Raw genomic sequence first — 27,103 nt, forward strand, 5'->3', positions numbered from 1 at the left:
TGTGGTTCAAAACGAATTCCAAGATAGTAATGAAGTTTTCTATTTCAGGTATACTGATACGTTTGTGAATTAATAAATTCGTCTTTATAATCTCAATGGTGTTCTTAATAGGAATGTTCGTGTACATGTCCTTGATGTCGAAGGAACTTGTTACATGAGATGAAGTTAACTTGAAATCTTTAATAGCAATGCAGAACTCTTTGGAGTTTTTTATCGAAGATTTGGTATAAAATACGTAGTTATGAGTTAAGAACCTATGAATAAATTGGGATATTTTGTATGTGGGGCTTCTCCGAAAATTAATTATAGGTCTCATAGGTGCATCCTTTTTATGTAATTTAGGCATAGCTCTTGCTTTAGGAAGTCCTGGATTCATATTAATGAGTTTTTGAATATCTTGGTCGTTAAAAAGGAAGGAGCTTTGCTTCAGTATCCCTTTCAAATTCTTTTGAATTTTTAGGGCGGGGTCTTTCTCAATTACCTTAAATTTGTTGTTAGTGAAAAAAGTTTGTTTTATTGATGTATTCGGTTTCATTTAATATTACTACTGTTCCACCTTTATCAGCTTTCGTTATCACTACATCACTTTGTCTAATTTTACGCTGAAGATCCTTCTCGATTTTAGTGTTTGTGGAATTGGTTAGTAACCCTCTAATTATGGAGGGAATTTTTTTCTTTGCTTCGTACCGTACGTCATTCTGAATGTCGACTGGAAGGGTTTGTATAGCTGTCTCTGTTTCTGCTAAAGTTTGTATTAATACTTGTCTGTTATTGAAACTATGCCAATTGTGATTAGGCCCTTTGCTTAATAATTGTAATTCTTGTTCTGTAAACGTCGTGTTCGACAAGTTCATGACGGGGGGTGGGAATTCTTCACAATTAAAAGAAGATTTAGGTTGATGCTTATTTAGATTTGTTGGGGGATTGTTTTTTAGGTTTTCTAACTTCTTATTCAAAGTTGTACGTTTCTTGTTTATTAGAATTTCAACTTTATCTCTGCCGTATTTTTGTACAGAATCCCATTCTAACGGAACTAAGTTACTAGAAGCAGAAAGGTGCGCTAGGTAAAGCTCCCGGTTGAGGAAGGATTTCTTCCTATACATAAATTTAATTTCTCGTTTAAGCCATATGCGGTTAACTGTTCTTTAAAGGACTCGATCTCTGGCTTCGATATGTTGATGATACCTATGCCATAATTAACAAGGAAATAAATGATAGTCACAGTATCCTTAATACTTTGAATAATTTAGACCCAAACATAAAATTTACAGCTGAAAAAGAAGAGAAAGGCAAACTCAATTTTCTGGATATCCAAACAATTCGTAAAGACAACCATTTCCAATTTAAAATATACAGGAAACCCACTTTTACCCCGACTACAATCAAAAGTGATTCTTTACATCCCATCTCGCAAAAGAAATCAGCTTATTATAGTTTCGTCAACAGAGCCTTTGAAATTCCGCTAACAGAAACAGACAGAAAAAAGGAACTTTCTTTCATTCGTCAACAGGCTCTACATAATGGTTTCAGTTTGAAATTCATCAATAAAATCATCACTAAATGCAAATACCAACAACAAATTAAACTTAAACAGCATTCAGAAAAAGAAAAAGGATATGTAAAATTCACATTTAATAACCCGAAGATTTACGAAATCACCAACTTATTCAAGAAACACAATACCAAGGTAGCCTTCTCTACAAACAACAACATGAAACATAGATTCTTTAGTCATAATAAAGCTAATAAACTTAAAGATGACGAATTCCAGGAATCGGGTGTTTATAAGCTGACTTGTGCTCAATGTAAAAAAACTTACGTGGGACAATCTGGAAGGAACTTCTCAATTAGATATCAAGAACACGTCAATGCTGAAAGATACAAAAGATTCTCTGCCATGGGATCCCATATGAAAGAGTCCAACCACAAATTCACCAATATAAAACAGGACCTTCAAATTATCTGTATGATTAATAAAGGTAATCTTATGAACAACCTGGAAAACATCCACATCGTTCTTGATAAATTGGAAAACGGTGAAGAGAATCTCAACGAAAACAACAAGCATAAAAACATCTTATATGAGAATATTAGCAAATACTTAGAATGGGTAGACATGAAACAGACTAGACGAACAAGAGATATAATCAAACACGACATCGCAGAAGCACAGCCCAATCTCCCTCCTCCCTCACATGTTATTTTAGATGACGATAAAACTCTACTTCCCTTCTCTCCAGAGCTTTCCATGAATTGTCAAACTGTATCACATCGTTACTTCACCAGGTCGCGCTCAAAGACAGACCCTCTAGACAGCGCAGAATAAACATCTTTTCCAAACAAGAACGAGAGGCAAGATGACCTATTCTGATGACCTCCATTTTTATCAAAGGAGTCTCCAAAGAACGTTTATTTGTGCTTATTGTCAATGTTTTTCTTTTCAGTTCTTTATTTATACAGCTGAAGAGGACCACTAAGTGGTCGAAACATGTCCTGTAAGTTTTAATTTTATTCAATTTTGCCTGAGGCATTAATAAAGTATCGATTAGGTGGTTATTTATACTTCTTGATTAAACATCGATATGGTCATGAAATGGACAACTTGTAATAAAGCACTCAATATGTCCGACCTCAGTCGTGCCTAGTAATAGAATGATCATTTGAGTTAAAATACTCCTCAACAAGAATATTGTATCTGTAATATATCAAGTGCTAGAGTCTTGATTGGTCGAAAAATTGGCTAAAGTCAGGAATGAAATTCAACGAAAGATCATTAAGGTACGTAAGGTAAATTATCAAATTAAATATTACTAAGCCTTTAGCTCAGAAATGCTAAATTAGGAGTATAAGGTTAGAAATGTTGGGTTCAAAATATTAGATTAAAAGGAAATACTAGATTAAAAATATTAAAATTGAAAATATTATATTGGAAATACTAAGTTAAAATAAGGTCAGATGCATCTAACGAGAAATAATATTTACATTATAATACACTGTATATAAAGCTGTAGATTGAGGGTGGTTTTCAAATATGCAGGACGCACTTTCATGTTTAGAACCAAATCTTATAAAATTGGAATCACAATCCCCCTATATTACATTTTGAAGCCTTCGAATTAATTGTTCGAGCCTATATTGGCCTACTTAAATATGGTAATTCTTTTCTCTCTCAGTTCATAGTGATACAGATACACACTCAGATTAACTTGGGAGAATCCTTTCCTAGTATTATAACAAGTACTGGATCTTAAGAGGTATGAATGTTCATGTTTCTTTATTTTGCCGCGTGAATACTGGTAAGTCCTTTTTTTAAACTAATGCATACGTTCAATAAATGATTCAACATTGTATCTGTAAGCTTAAATACTACTCTTAACCTGAGTATACTGGTTACTCTAAATGAGTACTAGTGCAATTTCATCATATTCTCTATACTATCTTAGTTCCATCTGAAACGCATTGGCTAGCGTGGTCTACTTTGTGTGAAAATTCTGTCACATGGTGATAACTCATGCACCTACAGTCAGCCATCAGTGATATGGGATTTTGCCTAAGAAGTATACTACATTCCTTTTACTTGAGAATAAATTCAGAATTGAAAAATATCTGTGGTGGTACGAACATGCTCGACTTCAGCCTCCTAACCGTGAAATTATTGGTACTTTCAGGTATACTGGTTAACCAACAGGTGTCACTGCGATTATATATCAACCTATTTATGCTTGCTCACTAACGAAATAATCAAAGGAAACACAACAAACTCATTACCATTCCATAAAACTCAACTTGGAAACAATTAAGTCCACCACTACCTAACCATGATCGTATTCACGACGAATCAATAACTATCACCATTCTTAATCACCAATCTCATATCAACATCTCTTTAAATAACTATTATACTACTCGTTAAACATGTAACACATTTCATTTACCTAATATATTTTATTCCTCACTCTCACGATGTATCTATTATTTCTACCATGGCTTGTGGACTTATTCACAACATTATGACCTCGATTTTGTCATAACCCTAAATTATTGTACACACATATTCATCTGGCAAGCATTTCCTACGGATTGTCTAATTTGACATTCTTTGATTATAACCATCGCACCCACATACCTGAGTTTACTCTTGACAAGGTACACTATCTACCAACACGTTAGCGAAATCAACTTTTCTCACATAAAATGGATCATATTTCGAGCGTAGGCTTTTATCACCGACTGACCACCTATCTAGGGATTTGACATTTAGAATGTGAAGATTACCTGACCACCTCTAACCTAGTTCATAATCCACTATTTACGTCGTCTCATTATTTATACACTGAATAACTCGGTAAACTTGTAATGAACAAAGAAAAGAACATCAATCATTAATACATTAGTTTACAAGAAAGACTTATCTGAATTTCTGCAATTCCTGTAGCCGGTTATGTCCAGGTGACAGGACATATGGACACGCCTCCTTTCATTTCCCTATGTAAACTGGGAAGGCTCAAATACTTCTCCTCTGGGCTTGGTCATCTTGCGGCAGGCAATATCATCCGACGGCGCTCACTTGGGCAGTCTAGCCCTTCATCTTCTTAGAACATCTTGCTCATTTCTGGACTAGTTGAAACAGAATAACATATAATTTTAATTAACTTTATCATTATAGGAAAAGCTGTGTTATTATCTGCTTATAGCGAAAGATTGTCTCCTTGAAAGAGTTGATTTTATCGACAACTAGAACTCTGGGGTAATGATTGAATATGACGTTCGAAACAAACAGATTATGTTCAGTTATTCTTTCTAGAGTTTACTATCGAAATCTCACTTCTTTAATTCTTTAGGTTTGATGATATCAAGTAATACGTCAGCAAAGGTTGTGGTGACGTAAGCCTGTCGTAGCCTTGTACTTGGATTTCCACGTATTTAAATTTCGTGGAGCGAAATAAAAATCTTCTATTAATGATCTGCAGCGCAGCTATCAGTAAAATCCACTCCTTGTTTCCGCTGGATGAATCTCTTGTTGATACCCTCTTTATTTAGTAAACGATGTTGCTTTCCGTATATGATTCACTTGAAAAGTAGCTCTCTTCCATTTGTTTCCTTTTTTTCTCAATAATTGTCCGTAACAATCTCCTCCTTTCATTCTTTTTGCATTGACTCCTGTATCTTAATCCTTTCACAAGCGCCTGATGTAAATGTTGTCACCTTAGCTTGCGGTATCGCCAGACGTTTTGATATTTAGTATTCGGAAGTTTAGACTCCATCTTTGTTCTTACTACGGATGGAACTTTACGTGACAGTGAAATGGCACAATACTATCATCAAGAAAAACCTTCACTAAAATGCTTGCATCTTAATTTTCATCTAAAACGGAATGGAATTAAAATTTATTTGGATGGTAGGTGAAACTCATGAAATACAATTAACTTCATGTGAAAATCTCATAAAACTGAAGAAGGAAACCCATTATAATGAATGTTTAAAAATAAGATTGCTGTATATTACTTACAATTCCATTTTGGTTCAGAAAATTTCATGTCAAGTACACTGAAAGATCGATATGGTCCTCTGTAAATGGATGATAGAATGTTAAATTTTGATAGCTGACTACCAAAAATACGTTTAAACTCCATGCGTTCACATTCTGTAACAAAAAGAAAAAAATTGTACTTACATATTTCAATGCAAGAAATGATAGGATAGCAAGAAATGGATTACAATTGAACAGCCAAGTTTCCAGACAACTCACAAAAGTGACACAGCCAGCTGGCAAGTTTTTCGAAATTGCTGTATGATCAGCCACATCATGAGCTCCACAAGACCTCTAAGTTAGTGTAATTTAGTTGGTTGTAGTGATACACACACTGTACACACACTGTACACAAAAAATGTTGAGTGATTTCAAAACACAACCCCTATATTTTTATTATTTTTACTTTTGACATGCTCTGATAATGTGCCAAATTTCTTTACAATTAGCTGCTGCCTGGACCTAAATATCTAAATAAGAATAAAAGTACTGCATGAAAAAAAAAGTATGTATTCTTCTATTCTCATGAACAACTGAAATAAACATTGGTGTTCTCCCCAGAAATGTTCATCAGGCGGGTGGCAGGAATGAGTAGCCGGGTGGGGAATACTACATAAGAAATGAATGTGATAGAATTTCAATTTATTCCCCTCAGGGCAATAATAATAATAATAATAATAATAATAATAATAATAATAATAATAATAATAATAATAATAATAATAATAATAATAATAATAATAATAATAATAATAATAATAATAACAACAACAACAATAATCATATGGCCCAACCTACCGTGATTACAACTTGCAAGTCTCGGACTTGTAGAAAATATGGACTTTGAGACAGTATAATCGTAACACAGTTTTAGGTTATTAATATGGTTTTAAATTGTGTTCAATTTGACGTAGATAAATTTATGTGATTGCCAATTTTTCCAAGAACCTATATCAGCTGATGATGACGCAAAAAGGGCGTCGAAACTAGTTCTGATTGAAATATATGTTGTAATTTCATCTAAACAACAGTTTTTATGTATTGAATAAGGTGGATCCAAATTATAATAAAGTTGTAATCTTGGTTCAATACAGACAAACAATGAAATTTATTAATTTAACTAACCCACCGTGTGCAAGCATTTTCATTTGATGCCATCTTATAAGTGGTTACATTAAAAGTTATACGTACAAATCTTCATTTTAAGGTTAAGATACTTATTTTGGGACATGTTTTGCCCCTAATTTAGGGCATGTTCAGCCTAAAAAAATCCACATCTTGCCTGCTTGGCTATCGTATTACACGTTATAAACCTCATTATTGATCCGTATTGAAAATTGTTATAGTTCAAAAACATGGAATGTTGAATGGAATTTATCCCACCATTCAAAAATCCGAACACCTCTGCCGGGTTTGAACCCGCTATCATGAGACCTGGAGGATGACACACTACCACAGATCCACAGAGGGCATTAACAATAACAGACAGGTAAACATTCACTTCAAAATTGAACTATTTTAGTTTTGTTATCATGAACAAGACAAAACTGAGTATTTTGAACTTATAGTCTTCTACTGCTCGATCATAATCATGTAAAACTGGGTTGCTGTGGAGTGCCATATGGGTTTGTCACACTATGAGGAATCGAGTGCTCGGATAAAAATGGTTTCACTAGCATACGTTATTTTGGCCGTGCGACTGTTTTATAATGTCCTAATTTTGCTTCTGTCGATAAGCTTTTTCAAAATTATAAGTAGTATTGGCAATATAATTTACTTTTTTAAATTTATTTATTCTGTTATGCCAAACTGGTTTCTCATTAAGTTATGATTTTTCCTAAATACTTAAATTTATCAACAATTTTGATTTCTTGCCCATTAATTGTTATTTTATTTACCAATGGAGGATGTGTAAAATGATTTCAGTTCTTTCAAAGGATATTGTAAGACCTATTTTTTGTGCTATTTCCTGTAGAGATTTGTTTTGGTGTCAAGTTTTCTGAATATTGTTGGACAATAGAGCAAGGTCATCAGCAAACCTGAACAGTTTAAACTTAAATTTTGTTTGGAGCTTCCAACTTTTATGTTCTTTGGGTTGACCTTGTACCATTCCCTTATTAAAAATTCTAATGCACAGTTAAATAACAATGGTGATAAACAGTCTTCTTGTCTTAAACCTGTCTTAACCAAAAATGGTTCATAAACCTCTCCTCTTGACTTTACTTTTTATATGGTATAAGTTAACGAATGTTCTATCAGTTAAATTAATGTAGGATGGAGTTCAAAATTCTGTACTATTTTTAACACTGAAGGTCATTGAAAGTCAATAAAATCTTATTACTATAGGGTTGTTTTGTTTTCTGTAGCATGCCATTATTAGAGCAATGATCTGTTCAGCACAACTTCTCCAGGGTCTACAGCCTCCTTGGTATTCTCCTAACTCTTTTTCTAGTTGATCTTTAATCCTTCCATATAAGTTCTTTGAAAAAATCTTGTATGTGCAGTCCAAGACAAACAATCCTCTATAATTATCTGGATTACTCTTTATCTCCTTTATTATGAAGAGGGTATGTTAAGGCTCTTGTTCAACGTTCTGGAAACTGTTCAGTGATACAAATTTTTGTTAAAGCCATGTGTAAGGAAATCGGAACCGTATTACTTGAATATTTCCACATCTCTACAAAAACCTGGTCTTCTCTGCATGCCTTATAATTTTTAAGTTCTTTTACTGCTTTTTGTAATTCTTGAAATGTTGGAGGGTCTGTCTTATTAAATTTGGGTTTTATTGGAGTATTTGTATTAATTTGTAATAGTTCTTCACAGTTCAAAAGTTTACTGAATGCTTTTGCATAATCTCAGCATTTTTACTACTGCTAGGTGCCATTTTTCAATTCCCATCTTTCAACATTAATGTAAGAGGAGCATATTTCTGTAGTTGTCTTCCAGAAATTTATAATGGTCTCTAAAATTGGCGTTAGCCTTCATGAAACTAAAAGAAAGAGGACTATTCCTTCAACCTGGTCTAGAATTGTTGAAGAAACAGAATGATCCCTAATGAACATAAGGTTTTCTCAGTGAAAATGCAGTGTAGTGTTAGAAAACTTCAGTAGGGTTGCCACCTGTCCCATATTGTACAGGACATCCCGTATTTGAGGTGAAAATTTTGCATCCCGTATTATAATAATAATACTTTATTAATGGTAATACCATTTTAATGAACTGTTGTCCCTGTTCCGGGAATTCTGAGGAATGCAGAGGTGAAAGAAGGTGCATGCATGAGTGGGTAAAAATTGGACAATCAGGAGATTAATTTAAAACTTTAAAATTATAGCTATATTTTTTTCTTAGCTATCTTTTGGTTTTTCAAAGTTAGACTATACAATTTCAAGTACCAAAGTTTGGATTATAAACTAGGTTTAGCAAATCAGAACAATCAACCAATAACAAACTTTTCAACTTGAACTTGCAGCTCCCTAATAATACATTCTCCCTGAGCGCTGCGGCTCCTTCCCCAAAAAAAGTCAAGGAGACGAACCTCCCAATTTCTTCTAGGCCTACAGAGTATTCAAAATATACAATGTTTCAAGAGCACCCTTTTGCTACAAAAAATTACCTAGGAGAATACTCTCCAAACCCTATACCACACCGGCCTTTCAAAGGCACCAATTAACCATTACAAAGGAGAGTCTTTGCTCTATTAAAATTTTACACTTGGAAACCTAGTTCCAGAAAGGTCCAGGTCTATCAAAGGCACAACCTACATTTTAAAATTCAAATAGTGTTCACTGTCTTAGACACTCAACATCTTACCTCTTAATATAAAAGAATGAAATTGAATTTTACAGGGGTACTGAATACCCATTCTACTGGGCCTTTGTGGAGAAAGAAAGAAAGAAAGAAAGAAAGAAAAACACAACAGGTTAAAGTTAATGGCCCAAAAATCAAAATGATGCAGAGGCAGACACTTGCACTTAAAAGATTAAAACCCTAGTTGGGCTTCAGGCCCGAAGTTACAGAGGGTAAGCCTATACTAGTGAGGTGACTAGAAGGAGAAAATTTAAGTTATAAAAACTACAGACAGAAAACGGTTACAAAGTCATAGTCACCTCAAAGTCAAATTAATAGGGAATGGGAGAGGGTGTCACACTTTCTATTCCCGAATTTCGGCTAGGTTCCTTAGGCTTGTTTGGAATTTACATTAGAAGATGAAATTTACATTTTAGAAAATTAAAGATATATAGTTAAAGATCGAAAACCTTCCCCTTGAGCTAGCTTTCAGAGACTATCACTTGGTTATATAATGGCTGCCATTACCTTTCAGCTGATGTACTACTCGATGATGGGCGAGGCTCCCCGCCTCCTTTCACAACCACATACACTAGACTGGAGCGACAATCAATAAGACAACCTGGTCAAAATATGTGCCAGCTTTTATACTCGAGAGGAAGGTTGTAGAGAGCTCTGGGCTAAGGCTGAACACACCCCCAAATTTTGATTGGGTAATTACATAGATACAAGACAGAGCCTATTGGCTGAAATATAAATATACTAAAGTTCCTATTGGTCAATATTTGTAGTTGGCGGGCAGAGATAGAAGAGTTGTAGCCTATACTTTAATACACCAAAAAACAAAGAATAATCAATTCAGTTCAGGAATCCTTAAAATACAAAATTACTTTAATATTTTAATAATTCCTCCATACATCAAAGGGCATTACGTACATTTTTTCATAGAGACATCTGGAGAGAAAAGTCCAAACTTCTTGCACTAGTTGTTGCAAACTTCATATATCAGATGGCATTCTTCAAGGCGCTTCATTTGAATGAATGGGGCGGGTGTACCTCCCGGTACAGTCCCGTAAAAACAAGCGTCTGTCTTTATCTCTCCCTGAATATTTTCAAACCCGTATTGAAGTTGAGTGCCATTGCAGTTCAAAGTAGCTCCATTATTTTTTTTCTCTTTGGAGCCCCAGAAGAAGGAAATCTGGCCATCTGCTGCTAAAGCTGAACATGCTGGGTCATTTACCTAGTCTTCTGCCGCGTACTTCCATAGGTCTTTCATTCCAATTTCTAACGTGATTGTTCATGCTGTTTGAGACTAAATCCACATAAATTGTGAAGTTATCAAAGCTCATCGAAGACATCAGTGTTAAGATGTCAGATGCATTGTACTGTATGTACTGTTAAAAGGGTGGAAGTTAGTTTCTTTTACAAATTTCAATAATTATTATTATTACAAGATATTAGAATCATTCCGTATTGACGGTTTTCACTTTACGATAATTATCTTATTCTGTTAATGAAACTAATTATAATCTAATTGAAATTGGTACCTAATGTTTGATTTTCTGGTATTTATGAACTGTCCCTTATTTTTGTGAAAAATCTTATATTTTTAGTTAAATGTCCCTTATTTCTTATATCAAAAAGTGGTAATCACAAACTTCAACTTCCACAAGCTTGAAGACATTTCTGGTGTACTCCAAGGCACAGAAACAGTGCATGAATACAAGTCAATGATTTTGTTAAGTTGGAGTACGTTTCAATGTACAAAAACCTTTTAAGTGAAAATAGGTGCAAATTTGTGTTTACTGCATTGTGCTGTGATTAAGTGTAATCAAGATTTGTAAATTTCATCGAAAAAACTTGAGCATTTCATTGTAGTACAGTAAATCATTTTAAAAAAATTATTTTGGCAATGTTTAACGTGTACATTTAATTTTTTATGATACACATTGCTAATTGATAGAAAATGTTTGTTTTCAATGCAAATTTAAACATTTTCGGTGCATAACTATACGAAACCTGGTTACATCAATAACTATTCTCTGGGAATGACAGTAAATGTAAAGAAATCTGCACATAACCCTACCACTCTAAAACAAAGAAGAATTGAAGGAAAGCAAGAACAACAAATGAGATTGTACAGCTGTACAATTGAGAAGTAAGTATTTTCATTCTGTCATAAAGATTTAGAAGAAGTTAACGTATGCTGAGAAGGCAATGTCCAAGTATGTTATATTCACATGTTACTTTATAATTATTTTTACAATTTTTGGAGATGTACAAATTTACACTACAATCCCTACTCATCTGCATTTAGGGCAGTCGTCCAGGTGGCAGATTCACTATCTGTTGTTTTCCTAGTCTTTTCTGAAATGATTTCAAAGAAATTGGAAATTTATTGAACATCTCCCTTGGCAAGTTATTCCTGTCCTTAACTCCCCTTCCTATAAACGAATATTTGCCCCAATTTGTCCTCTCGAATTCCAACTATCTGCATATTGTGATCTTTCCTACTTTTAGAGGCACCACTCAAACTTATTTGTCTACTAATGTCATTCCACGCCATCTCTCCACAGACAGCTTGGAACGTACTGTTTAATTATGAACGAGTATTAGGTTTAATGGTCCACTCAATCAATAGGCTACACTTCACTTTACAAGTGAGAACTCATTCAATGTTAAAATATATTATACCAAGCTCGATAGCTGCAGTCGTTTAAATGCAGCCAGTATCCAGTATTCGGGAGATAGTGGGTTCAAACCCCACTGTCGGCAACCCTGAAGATGGTTTTCCGTGGTTTCCCATTTTCACACCAGGCAAATGCTGGGGCTGTACCTTAATTAAGGCCGCGGCCGCTTCCTTCCCAGTCCTAGCCCATTCCTGTCTCATCGTCGCCATAAGACATATCTGTGTCGGTGCAACATAAATCAAATAGCAATCATCAAAAAATAAATTAAAAATTATACATTAACATGGTGAGACAATTATCATTGCAACACCGTATATTTGTATGTAAAAGTTCTGGTTTCATCTTAATGGTTGTGTGAACAGTCATAACTCTCGCTATTGGTGTGCAGAAAATCCTAATGGTGTTTATGAAGTCCCTCATTATGATAGGAAGATTGGTCTTCGGTGTGCTCTTTATGCAAGAATAATAATTGGGCATATGCAGAGAGGTACCAAGATAACATTTTTACGCCATCCTTCCATCAGTTAATGGAAGAAGAATTACATGGGTGGTTTCAACAAGATTCAACCCCTGCCCATACAGCAGAAGATTCCCTTCTTACAATCTCGAAAGTGTTTGCAGACATAGTGATCAGTGCTCATCTATTTTTCCCCCCTCGTTCTCCAGATCTAACGGTGTATGATTTTTACTTGTGGGGTAAACTGAAAGAAAAAGTGTATCAAACAAATCCTCACACATTGGAGGAATTGATAGAAAATGAATGAAATCAAAAAGATTAGTGGCAGAACTCACTCGCATCAGCCAGAATGTGGTTAACAGATACAATGCCTGTATAACCCAGGAAGGACGACACTTCCAGCAACTTGTACAAACACTTAAAGCAGGGTGGCCACGTGCAACATAAGTTCGGCTGAAGCAGCTGCCATAGCACAGAGTACCAACACTGTGCGTTTGGTCTGAGTTTATATGAGAGACACTGTATACTGAATAAATAATTGGTTTGGTGATGCTTAACAGACATTATATACAACAGAATTTTATGAGTACAGAACGTGCACCTTTTAGTGATACAGGCACACCCTAGTGCTGAATCGGTCGACCTCCATTATCTTCAAGATTCGTATCGGCAACCTTTGAAACACAAATTATGAATCGCTTATGCATCGCTGTGTGACAACTGGCATACACTTTACGTACTAGTACTGTTGTTGTTTACACAGCAAAGCCAAATTATAGAATTCATGCCAGGAACAAGATTCGCATCGAGAAATGATATATAATGTTATATAATGTATGTGTGACACAGTTGTTGGTGTAAGATAATAAACGTACATACATTACATACATACATAATCATTATAGACTGTTATGCCTTTCAGCGTTCAGTCTGCAAGCCTCTGTGAATTTATCAAACGTCGCCACAATCTTCGATTTGGAACTAGTGTTGTGGCCTCATTTAGTTCTATACCTCTTATCTTTAAATCGTTAGAAACCGAGTCTAACCATCGTCGTCTTGGTCTCCCCCAACTTCTCTTACCCTCCATAGCAGAGCCCATTATTCTCCTAGGTAATCTATCCTCCTCCATCCGCCTCACATGACCCCACCATCAAAGCCAGTTTATGCGTACAGCTTCATCCATCGAGTTCATTCCTAAATTAGCCTTTATCTCCTCATTCTGAGTAACCTCCTGCCATTGTTCCCACTTGTTTGTACCAGCAATCATTCTTGCTACTTTCACGTCTGTTATTTCTAACTTACGAATAAGATATCCTGAGTCCACCCAGCTTTTGCTCCCGTAAAGCAAAGTTGGTCTGAAAACAGACCGATGTAAAGATAGTTTCGTCTGGGAGCTGACTTCCTTCTTACGGAATACTGCTGATTGCAACTGCGAGCTCACTGCATTAGCTTTACTACACCTTGATTCAATCTCACTTACTACATATATATATATTTTTTTTTGCTAGTTGCTTTACGTCGCACCAACACAGATAGGTCTTATGGCGACGATGGGATACGGAAGGGCTAGGAGTGGGAAGGAAGCGGCCGTGGCCTTAATTAAGGTACAGCTACAGCATTTTCCTGGTGTGAAAACGGGAAACCACGGAAAACCATCTTCAGGGCTGCCGACAGTGGGGTTCGAACCTACTATCTCCCGAATACTGGATACTAATAATACCAATATAAATGGTCCGTTATTGGACATTATAAATTTTCCAGCTAGCTCATTCTTGGTTGCCAGCGTTTCGCCCTCGTGTGCTAGGGTGGGCTCATCAGTTGGTACCTAGCAAACCTACCAATACGCTGGCTAGTGCATACCGTGGAGGCCACTGCGTAGGCTAACTGGAGCCACCGGCAGTGCCAATGCACTAAGAGACTTTGTCTCATCACTAAAAATTGATGCCTGCTTGGCCATCAGATGATATAGATGTTGATTCCCATAGGGAATCTGAAATATTTGTCCTGAATGAGCAAATTTATAATACCAATATAAATGGTCCGTTATTGGACATTATAAATTTTCCAGCTAGCTCATTCTTGGTTGCCAGCGTTTCGCCCTCGTGTGCTAGGGTGGGCTCATCAGTTGGTACCTAGCACACCTACCAATACGCTGGCTAGTGCATACCGTGGAGGCCACTGCGTAGGCTAACTGGAGCCACCGGCAGTGCCAATGCACTAAGAGACTTTGTCTCATCACTAAAAATTGATGCCTGCTTGGCCATCAGATGATATAGATGTTGATTCCCATAGGGAATCTGAAATATTTGTCCTGAATGAGCAAATTTATAATACCAATATAAATGGTCCGTTATTGGACATTATAAATTTTCCAGCTAGCTCATTCTTGGTTGCCAGCGTTTCGCCCTCGTGTGCTAGGGTGGGCTCATCAGTTGGTACCTAGCACACCTACCAATACGCTGGCTAGTGCATACCGTGGAGGGCACTGCGTAGGCTAACTGGAGCCACCGGCAGTGCCAATGCACTAAGAGACTTTGTCTCATCACTAAAAATTGATGCCTGCTTGGCCATCAGATGATATAGATGTTGATTCCCTGGGAATTGGCACTGCCGGTGGCTCCAGTTAGCCTACGCAGTGGCCTCCACGGTATGCACTAGCCAGCGTATTGGTAGGTGTGCTAGGTACCAACTGATGAGCCCACCCTAGCACACGAGGGCGAAACGCTGGCAACCAAGAATGAGCTAGCTGGAAAATTTATAATGTCCAATAACGGACCATTTATATTGGTATTATAAATTTGCTCATTCAGGACAAATATTTCAGATTCCCTATGGGAATCAACATCTATATCATCTGATGGCCAAGCAGGCATCCATTTTTAGTGATGAGACAAAGTCTCTTAGTGCATTGGCACTGCCGGTGGCTCCAGTTAGCCTACGCAGTGGCCTCCACGGTATGCACTAGCCAGCGTATTGGTAGGTGTGCTAGGTACCAACTGATGAACCCACCCTAGCACACGAGGGCGAAACGCTGGCAACCAAGAATGAGCTAGCTGGAAAATTTATAATGTCCAATAACGGACCATTTATATTGGTATTATAAATTTGCTCATTCAGGACAAATATTTCAGATTCCCTATGGGAATCAACATCTATATCATCTGATGGCCAAGCAGGCATCAATTTTTAGTGATGAGACAAAGTCTCTTAGTGCATTGGCACTGCCGGTGGCTCCAGTTAGCCTACGCAGTGGCCTCCACGGTATGCACTAGCCAGCGTATTGGTAGGTGTGCTAGGTACCAACTGATGAGCCCACCCTAGCACACGAGGGCGAAACGCTGGCAACCAAGAATGAGCTAGCTGGAAAATTTATAATGTCCAATAACGGACCATTTATATTGGTATTATAAATTTGCTCATTCAGGACAAATATTTCAGATTCCCTATGGGAATCAACATCTATATCATCTGATGGCCAAGCAGGCATCAATTTTTAGTGATGAGACAAAGTCTCTTAGTGCATTGGCACTGCCGGTGGCTCCAGTTAGCCTACGCAGTGGCCTCCACGGTATGCACTAGCCAGCGTATTGGTAGATGTGCTAGGTACCAACTGATGAGCCCACCCTAGCACACGAGGGCGAAACGCTGGCAACCAAGAATGAGCTAGCTGGAAAATTTATAATGTCCAATAACGGACCATTTATATTGGTATTATAAATTTGCTCATTCAGGACAAATATTTCAGATTCCCTATGGGAATCAACATCTATATCATCTGATGGCCAAGCAGGCATCCATTTTTAGTGATGAGACAAAGTCTCTTAGTGCATTGGCACTGCCGGTGGCTCCAGTTAGCCTACGCAGTGGCCTCCACGGTATGCACTAGCCAGCGTATTGGTAGGTGTGCTAGGTACCAACTGATGAACCCACCCTAGCACACGAGGGCAAAACGCTGGCAACCAAGAATGAGCTAGCTGGAAAATTTATAATGTCCAATAACGGACCATTTATATTGGTATTATAAATTTGCTCATTCAGGACAAATATTTCAGATTCCCTATGGGAATCAACATCTATATCATCTGATGGCCAAGCAGGCATCAATTTTTAGTGATGAGACAAAGTCTCTTAGTGCATTGGCACTGCCGGTGGCTCCAGTTAGCCTACGCAGTGGCCTCCACGGTATGCACTAGCCAGCGTATTGGTAAGTGTGCTAGGTACCAACTGATGAGCCCACCCTAGCACACGAGGGCGAAACGCTGGCAACCAAGAATGAGCTAGCTGGAAAATTTATAATGTCCAATAACGGACCATTTATATTGGTATTATAAATTTGCTCATTCAGGACAAATATTTCAGATTCCCTATGGGAATCAACATCTATATCATCTGATGGCCAAGCAGGCATCAATTTTTAGTGATGAGACAAAGTCTCTTAGTGCATTGGCACTGCTGGTGGCTCCAGTTAGCCTACGCAGTGGCCTCCACGGTATGCACTAGCCAGCGTATTGGTAGGTGTGCTAGGTACCAACTGATGAACCCACCCTAGCACACGAGGGCGAAACGCTGGCAACCACGAATGAGCTAGCTGGAAAATTTATAATGTCCAATAACGGACCATTTATATTGGTATTATAAATTTGCTCATTCAGGACAAATATTTCAGATTCCCTATGGGAATCAACATCTATATCATCTGATGGCCAAGCAGGCATCAATTTTTAGTGATGAGACAAAGTCTCTTAGTGCATTGGCACTGCCGGTGGCTCCAGTTAGCCTACGCAGTGGCCTCCACGGTATGCACTAGCCAGCGTATTGGTAGGTGTGCTAGGTACCAACTGATGAGCCCACCCTAGCACACGAGGGCGAAACGCTGGCAACCAAGAATGAGCTAGCTGGAAAATTTATAATGTCCAATAACGGACCATTTATATTGGTATTATAAATTTGCTCATTCAGGACAAATACTTCAGATTCCCTATGGGAATCAACATCTATACTGGATACTAGCCGCACTTAAGCGACTGCAGCTATCCAGCTTGGTACTTACTATATTACCATCCTGGGAGAACACACAACCTAAATACTTGAAATTATCGACCTGTTCTAGCTTTGTATCACCAATCTGACATTCAATTCTGTTGAATTTCTTACCTACTGACATCAATTTAGTCTTCGAGAGGCTAATTTTCATACAATACTCATTGCACCTATTTTCAAGTTCCAAGATATTAGACTGCAGGCTTTCGGCACAATCTGCCATTAAGACCAAGTCGTCAGTATAGGTCAAACTGCTTACTACATTTCCACCTAACTGAATCCCTCCCTGCCATTTTATACCTTTCAGCAGATGATCCATGTAAACTACGAACAGCAAAGGTGAAAGATTACAGCCTTGTCTAACTCCTGTAAGTACCCTGAACCAAGAACTCATTCTACCATCAAGTCTCACTGAAGCCCAATTGTCAACATAAATGCCTTGGATTGATTTTAATAATCTACCTTTAATTCCATAGTTCCCCAGTATAGTGAACAACTTTTCCCTCGGTACCTTGTCATAGGCTTTCTCTAGATCTACAAAACATGAACACAACTGCCTACTCCTCTCGTAGCATTTTCAATTACCTGGCGCATACTGAAAATCTGATCCTGACAGCCTCTCTGTGGTCTGAAACCACACTACTTTTCAACCAACTTCCTCTCAACGACTGATCGCACCCTCCATTCCAAGATGCCAGTGAATACTTTGCCTGGTATACTAATCAATGAGATACGTCAATAGTTGTTGCAATCCTTCTTGTTCCCTTGCTTATAGATAGGTGCAATTACTGCTTTTGTCCAATCTGAAGGTACCTTACCAACACTCGACGCTAATTTTACTACTCTATGAAGCCATTTCATCCCTGTCTTCCCACTATACTTCACCATTTCAGGTCTAATTTCATCTATTCCTGCTGCCTTATGACAATGGAGTTTATTTACCATCCTTTCCACTTCCTCAAGCATAATTTCACCAACATCATTTTCCTCCTCCCAATGAGCTTGGCTGTTTGAAACACCACCAGGATGATTTCCTTTTACAATGAGATGATGTTCAAAATATTCCCTCCACCTCTCCAGTGATTCCCTGGGATCTATTATGAGTTCACCTGAATTACTCAAAACACTGTTCATTTCCTTTTTCCCTCCCTTCCTAAGATTCTTTATTACTGTCCAGACAGGTTTCCCTGCTGCCTGACCTAGCCTTTCAAGGTTATTACCAAAATCTTCCCATGATTTATTTTTGGATTCAACAACTATTTGTTTCGCCCTGTTTCTTTCATCGACGTACAAATCCCTGTCTGCCTTGGCCCTTGTTTGAAGCCATTTCTGATAAGCCTTCTTTTTACGTTTACAGGCTGCTCTCACTTCATCATTCCGCCAAAATGTTCGCCTTTTCCCATCTTTACACACAGTTGTTCCTAGGCATTCCCTTACTGTTTTTACTACAGCATCCCTGTATGCCGCCCATTCACTGTCTATATCCTGAACCTGCTTACTGTCTACTGTTTGAAACTTCTCACTTATCATATCCATGTACTTCTGTCTAATTTCCTCGTCCTGGAGATTTTCTACCCTTATTAGTTTGCAGACAGATTTCACTTTCTCTACCCTAGGCCTAGAGATACTTAGTTCACTACAGATCAGATAGTGGTCTGTATCATCGAAAAATCCACAAAAATCTCTTACATTCCTAACAGATTTCCTGAATTCGAAGTCGGTTAAGATATAGTCTATTATGGATCTGGTACCCCTAGCCTCCCATGTGTACCGGTGAATAGCCTTATGCTTGAAGAATGTATTCGTAACAGCTAAACCCATACTAGCACAGAAGTCCCATTCCCATTAGCTTCCAAATCTTCCCCACATTTACCAATCACGCTTTCATATCCTTCAGTTCTATTCCCAACTCTCGCATTGAAATCACCCATTAGCACTATTCTATCCTTGCTGTTGACCCTGACCACGATGTCACTCAATGCTTCATAAAACTTGTCAACTTCATCCTCATCTGCACCCTCACATGGTGAATACACGGAGACAATTCTTGTCCTAATTCCTCCAACTGACAAATCTACCCACATCATTCGCTCATTTACATGCCTAACAGAAACTATGTTGCGTGCAATGGTATTCCTGATAAAGAGCCCTACCCCAGACTCTGCCCTTCCCTTTCTAACACCCGTCAAGTACACTTTATAATCTCCTATCTCTTCCTCGTTATCTCCCCTTACCCGAATATCACTTACTCCTAGCACATCCAGATGCATCCTCTTTGCTGACTCAGCCAGTTCTACTTTCTTTCTTCCATAAGCCCCATTCATAGTGATAGCTCCCATCGAATTCCATTTCGTTCGCCAAGTTGTTTCCAAGGAGTCCCTCGCCTGTCAAATGGGAGTGGGACTCCATTACACCCATAGGTCCGAGGCTTGCTTATAATGTTCTGAGCTCAGTAAATTCATGAAGCAGGATGCTACCCTACTTGCACATAGTCCAAGTGAGGATCTCTCCTCTAACGGGTTATGGACCACTGGTGAATTGTATAGCCCTAGCCGCCTCAGCACAAGGAGGGCCATGACTGAGAATATGTCCGAGATGCCCACTCCCATTCCATAGAAAATGGTATACCGACTCTCAGGACCACTTACTAGGCCACTCAGCCGTTGCCCATGGTTCATGAACTAGGACGTGACTACGGTAACCCACAAACATGAACCATGAAAATAATAAATGTTTAGAAAATTCATATTGACCTATCATATTATCAAATCAATTCAGATTTAATTTCCATTCAGTTAGTAGTATAACCGGAACTGGGAGAGCTCCTTCCTTACTCCTCACTCCCCGTACAAAGTAATATCGCTAAAAGGTGCGCGGACTGTACACATTTATTTTTAAATTAATGAGTGTAATCCTCTCTCTCAGCTTTTCACTCCTGTTTAGATGTTTGCTTTTTTTTGTTTTTTTTTTGCTAGGGGCTTTACGTCGCACCGACACACATAGGTCTTATGGCGACGATGGGATAGGAAAGGGCTAGGAGTTGGAAGGAAGCGGCCGTGGCCTTAATTAAGGTACAGCCCCAGCATTTGCCTGGTGTGAAAATGGGAAACCACGGAAAACCATCTTCAGGGCAGCCGATAGTGGGATTCGAACCTACTATCTCCCGGATGCAAGCTCACAGCCGCGCGCCTCTACGCGCACGGCCAACTCGCCCGGTCTGTTTAGATGTATTCTAAGGCCTAATTCTAAGTGATATAAAATCATTTTAGATGAAAATTTATTTTTCTTGTTACTACTGCCTGTAGGAGCCAGGTATAGAAAATTTGTTTTACTCCGGGTTTGTTTCTGACATTTGTAACCCAGGGGCGGGGGATAAGATATAATAAATACGAGGTCCAAGATAACTTGCATGTCTCTGTCCACCTAAAGTATTTCTGTTTGGGAGTAGCAAACCAGATCTAACTTGTAGTCTTGCATTATGTTTTCAAAGAGAATCCAGAAATGATGTATAGGCTAGTTACTAAAAAAGAAAAAGAAAACAAAGGGGGGGGGGGGGGTAGGGGGGAAGAATGAGCACATGGTATTATGTTTCTCAGAAAAGTGTAACTGCGAGGAACTCATACAATATCATATGCTCATTTCTATTTTTGCAGCTGTACATCTCAGATAAAAGTTTACAGTAATTGCAGCAAAGCAACTCAGTGATGTTTTGACGTTGTCACTATAAGCCTCTGCTGATCCTACACACTAACTTCAAGCCTCCTCCATATGGAACAACAGACCGACAGAAGATTTCATTTACAAAAACATGCGCAGGCATCATCTTTAGGCCTATATCTTTCTCTACAGTGCTGCTGTTGCCCAAGCAGCAAGACTTCTAGCTCATCTTATTCCAAACCACACAAACATGCTCAGGATTAATTAAAACAACCAGTTTTGGCAGTCCAGGCAGATAATGCAATCTACAAGAACAGTGTGGAATTACTACCGTACTGAAGGGTGAGGCAAATTAGACCATTAATGACATCCAAGAAGTAGGCTAGTATAGGGGACAAGTTACCAAACAGGAAAAATGCTGAGAATAGTTTGGATAATTCAAACTAACAAACCAATACTTTATTCTTATAAGAAAAAATCATCTTGATTAATAGGTAGGCCCATAGCAAATATGTTAAACCTGCATATCTCATCTGCACTTGTCTGTTAAATGTCATGTACTATTCGGAGCATACAGGACACGAAACTACTTTGGAAGTGTGTAGGCCTACATATTACTATTATTGCAGCTTCAATATTGCTAAATTGCTGACTGATACGTCTGTCAGAGAAGACGCGGGTGATGGTAGAATCTATCATGATCTACACAGGTCTCAGACAGTTTTCAAAAGCACCTTACAAAGGTTACAATCACTGTTTAATCCTAACCAAAGAGCAATAAACAATAATAAAATTATGCAAGATAATGAATAATAATATGTTTATCCTCACCTTCATCATTTATATTTGTTATATGATGAGCGATATCGTCGACCTGAAAGAAAGAAAAAAATATAGGGAAGTACAGACACCTTTATTTGCGAACTACATAACTATTTTACGCCATAATAGTCCCTACGAAGCACTGCTAGAAATATTTATAAATGTAATATAAAAAAGGGGGAAGTATGTCAACATACCTCTAAAGTGCAATTTTTGGAACATTGTATACTTTCTGATCCTGATGGAGAAATTGCAGTGCAGACCAAAAATAATGCCACATATAACGGCGAACCTTTAATCCACATGGTTTTTATCAGGAATTAACTAATCCATTAATATTCAACTACAAATATATCACGTTAACATCTCTGTACATTCTCTTACACGGTCCTGTCATACTGTACGTACGTGTTAACTTGGAACCTTGGAACGAATGCTTTTCAAACTTCCTCATCCTTCTCCAATTCGAATTGCCAACAGTGAAAACAAGTATTTGGGGAAAACCACCAGAAACAACTAGCCACAAGTGGCGCAGCGTCGTTTTCTGTTTAGTGCTCTGTCAATAAAAATGAAGTCTGAATCTATCACATTATCCCTTCATACATTCTCTTACATGAAACATGAAGAGGATATACTAAATGAATGGAGAGTGGCTGTAGTAGCCCTATAGTGAGAAACATAAAGAGGAACATTTCAGGACGGGCAGCTTGACATGTGTTGCATGGAAGCCCTGAGAAATTTCTAACTCGTTTGATAAAAGGCAATTCGGGTTTCGGAAAAAAAATGTTTCACCGAGGCTCAATTTGTACGCAGGAGCGGCCCGCCCTAATGTGCTACTGCGCTATAACATACAGTAGGGCCCACGAGAGTTGAAGTCTGACGTTTAGCGCCACCGGCGAGAAAAAGTTGACTAATGCTGCTCGAAAATGGCCTGTTGCTATGGCAACGATAACAGAGTTGCAACATTTTAAGACGCTATCACCACGTGGGTTGGCTTGCTCTCAGTCGCTTTTGTCATTCATATTCTGACTGATTTCTTTTCTCGATGAAGTATCGTCTTCCTATTGTGTTTATTATACCGTAGTTTGTTCCTGAATTGTACAGGTACCGTTAACAATCGGAGTTAAATAATAAAAAAACTGTTAATGTAGGTAGTGTTGTTCTATTCTGTGATTACCATGTGCATTTGTTGAGGTTATTGTCAGAAACTGATGATTTTGTTAGTGATTATGAAATATTTTATATATATCGATAATGTCGGGTTCTGTCTTAAATGCTAGAATTATTAACACGAGCTTAGGAACCGGTCAACCTAAATGAATTGCATTAGGCCTAGGCCTACATGTTTTATTAAACACTCAGCCTGTCTGAAAGGGTGGTAGGCCGCAAATGGATGTAACTATGACAACGCAGCGTACTTCGTAGTTACAGCTTTCGCCGCTCACCTGTCAGACTTCAACTCTAATTGTAAATTATAGGCCTATAATAATATTTTGTAAAACATTTTGCATTAGCGCAATCTTTCGTTGTTCCAATCAGGCTAGTCTAACTCTGGATGCAGTAACAGCAACTGCGTGTTGCCAACACGTTAGGTTGCCAACTGAGAACTGACAATCTGACATACTAGAGGTGTGTCGGTACTGGCGTACCGGTCCGCGTCACCTATTCTCCGAAAGGAGCAGTGACAACCTGCTCCAGGATCCTCTTCTCTACCGGTCCACTGCTACTGTGACAGTGTTGCGATGCGACTCGCAGTTAGCTGCTACCGGTCCACCTAGTGACACGCTTGGCATAGGTTCGCCATCCCTGGTCTAGGACATATCGTGTGCTACAGCAAATACAGTAGAGACAATACGCGACACTGAGCGAGATATCGAGAGACAGCTGTTGGAGCTCACTCTAGCGGATAGACCTGAACAGTACTGATTCTCTCATAAGAGCACGTGTATTTTTGTGTGAAGTTTTTGGTGTTATTTATGCGTTTTCAGTGAGTTGACATAATAAAATATTAGCGTGTGTCATTCCTTGATATCTCCTCTCAACATGAGGGAAAAGGTATGTGCTGTGTTTGGCTGCAGTAATTATGAAGTAGACATGTAAGTAATATTGTGTTTGCATATATATATTCTTCCAGAGACAGAGATTTTTATAGTACTTCATAATCTTCTGACCTGCTCGACCCATATTTTAACTGGCATAAAATGTAATACGCATATTTTATTGTATAGTGCAGCAGTTAACCTTCAATACCGATGTGTTGTTTTAGGTGTGATCTGTGGGTTTTGAAATGTCACAGAATTGATTTGGGTAAGGTGTACAAGAAATACGGGACGTTACGCTTATATAAGAATTATAAGATCTGTTCAGATCATTTCCAGGCCAGCGACTTTAAAAATCCTCGGCTATACAGCCAAGGGTATGTTACATTTTTACTCTAATTGTACGTAAATATTCCTCAAAGCATCACTATCGACAACATTTTCATACTTTTCTTTCTTTAATCCCTCTTCTCAGATTAAAGCCGGAATTTTATAGATTTTCTTTCTGTTAGTAGGCTTCATATTAAGAGGAAAATTGTCCAGATTTTAATTGTTAATTCATTGCATCATGTGTGTAAGGAATGTGCCGATATTTTTATTGACAAGTGTCTTAATGTGATCATACAATGTTTTTTAAATGAGAAAAAAGACAAATCCAACCGTAAAAGTTCAGGCAGGAATGCTAAAGCTAAAAAGGTAATGCATAAATGAAAGATCAAGCCATTTCACAGCAGCCCATTTCATATCTTGTTTATGTGTTTGATTTCAGTCTTTGAATAATAACCTTTTAAATAATTCTTCATTCATTTATCCAGAATTGCTTTAGCAACTTCGAAGTTAATATCTCAATACCACTTTCTTTCTAGACGTAATTTATTTATCCATTTCCGTATATACATTTCCATTGATATTTGAATTTAGCGCGATTTGTTCAGGTCAAGTCACTAGGAGCGCCACCGTCGAATTGTCTCCCATTTTAGCAAGGCGAAATCCGTAAGTGTCGTGTATTGTCTCTACTGTATTTGGCTACAGCCAAAGAGAATGAGTAGCTACAGCCGGCAGTAGCATCGCTTGTCAAGGCTCAAGGCAGAACACGGCGCCAGGATACAAATGAGCTGTTGTTGGGCACCTATGGTGAATATGCTCGGGCTGTCGGCGTAAGCTGGACATTTCAAGTAATCATTGTTGACATACGAGGCTTTTACTGTATAACTGTAATATATTATAAACATATAAAAGCACGTATTTTCGTAAATGTGGTAAGTGAAATGTACGCCAATCTGATGGAATAGAGCAAAAATCGTCATATCTTGCGCTGCTTACAATTGCAGTCATAAATTTGAAAAGGGAAGTAAGACATATTTTCACAGGTGAGGATTGAAATCTGTAACTGATGAAAATAAACTGACATGATTACATACGGTACCGTATATAGGCTGTCAAGGAAAGCGAGTATAGCACTGTGCTGCTGCGGTTGGATACTGCGAGAACTACTTAGAGGCATCTTCATCAACAGCTCATAAGCTGGAATATGTGTGACGTTTACATGCATTTATTCAATTATTTTACAGCGCTGACTTCAGATGATTATATTTTAATGTCCCAACGTTCCGACAGAATGATGTGATTGTTCTTGGCTGCATTAATAGATACTGTAGTACAGAGTTTTCATTCACGACCTCACGAAATGGATTTGAAAGACGGTGGATCTTTGCATTAAATTGCAGGAGTTGATTCAGAATTTGTACATTTATTTAATACAAAACAACTATTTACACAATATAAAGGTTAACAATTACAAACAAATTATTATAGCAACATGGTTCATGGTTGTGGGTTACTGTAGTCACGTCCTAGTTCGTGAACCATGGGCAACGGCTGAGTGGCCTAGTATGTGGTCCTGATAGTAGGGATACCAGTTACTATGGAATGGGAGTGGGCATCTCAGACATACTCTGAGTCGTGGCCCTCCTTGTGCTCAGGTGGCTAGGACTATACAATTCACCGGTGGTCCATAACCCGTTAGAGGAGAGATCCTCACTTGGACTATGTGCAAGTAGGGTAGCATCCTGCTTCATGAATTTACTAAGCTCAGAACATTTTAAGCAAGCCTCGGACCTATGGGAGTAACGGAGTCCCACTCCCATTTGACAGGCGAGGGACTCCTTGGAAACAACTTGGCGAACGAAATGGAATTCGATGGGAGCTATCACTATGAATGGGGCTTATGGAAGAAAGAAAGTAGAACTGGCTGAATCACCATAGAGGATGCATCTGGATGTGCTAGGAGTAAGTGATATTCGGGTAAGGGGAGATAACGAGGAAGAAATAGGAGATTATAAAGTGTACTTGACGGGTGTTAGAAAGGGAAGGGCAGAGTCTGGGGTAGGGCTCTTTATCAGGAATACCACTGCACGCAACATAGTTTCTGTTAGGCACGTAAATGAGCGAATGATGTGGGTAGATTTGTCAGTTGGAGGAATTAGGACTAGAATTGTCTCCGTGCATTCACCATGTAAAGGTGCAGATGTGGATGAAGTTGACAAGTTTTATGAAGCATTGAGTGACATTGTGGTCAGGGTAAACAGCAAGGATAGAATAGTGCTAATGGGCGATTTCAATGCGAGAGTTTGGAACAGAACTGAAGGATAAGAAAGGGTGATTGGTAAGTGTGGGGAAGATATGGAAGCTAATGGGAATGCAAAGCGTTTGCTGAACTTCTGTGCTAGTATGGGTTTAGCAGTTACGAATACATTCTTCAAGCATAAGGCTATTCACCGCTACACATGGGAGGCTAGGGGTACCAGATCCATAATGGACTATATCTTAACCGACTTCGAATTCAGGAAATCTGTTAGGAATGTAGGAGTTTTCCGGGGATTTTTCGATGATACAGACCACTATCTGATATGTAGTGAACTAAGTATCTCTAGACCTAGGGTAGAGAAAGTGAAATCTGTCTGCAAACTAATAAGGGTAGAAAATCTCCAGGACGAGGAAATTCGACAGGAGTACATGGATATGATTAGTGAGAAGTTTCGAACAGTAGACACTAAGCAGGTTCAGGATATAGAAAGTGAAT

General features: G+C 38.3%; 1 protein-coding gene across 1 annotated transcript in view; it reads right to left on the reverse strand.

Annotated features, from left to right (window-relative positions):
* LOC136858753 (uncharacterized) overlaps positions 1 to 22,776 on the reverse strand; it is an 89,034-nt gene extending 66,258 nt beyond the window's left edge. The window contains exons 1-3 of the mRNA XM_068229706.1: positions 22,180 to 22,776; positions 21,992 to 22,034; positions 5,510 to 5,644 (exon numbers count right to left, since the gene is read on the reverse strand). Of these exons, the coding sequence (XP_068085807.1) occupies positions 5,510 to 5,644; positions 21,992 to 22,034; positions 22,180 to 22,287 (286 nt within the window). The 5' untranslated portion in view covers positions 22,288 to 22,776. The remainder of the gene's footprint in view (positions 1 to 5,509; positions 5,645 to 21,991; positions 22,035 to 22,179) is intronic.
* Positions 22,777 to 27,103: the final 4,327 nt, after the last annotated feature.

The sequence above is a fragment of the Anabrus simplex genome, chromosome 1 (assembly GCF_040414725.1).
Source record: "Anabrus simplex isolate iqAnaSimp1 chromosome 1, ASM4041472v1, whole genome shotgun sequence".
Classification (NCBI taxonomy): domain Eukaryota; kingdom Metazoa; phylum Arthropoda; class Insecta; order Orthoptera; family Tettigoniidae; genus Anabrus; species Anabrus simplex.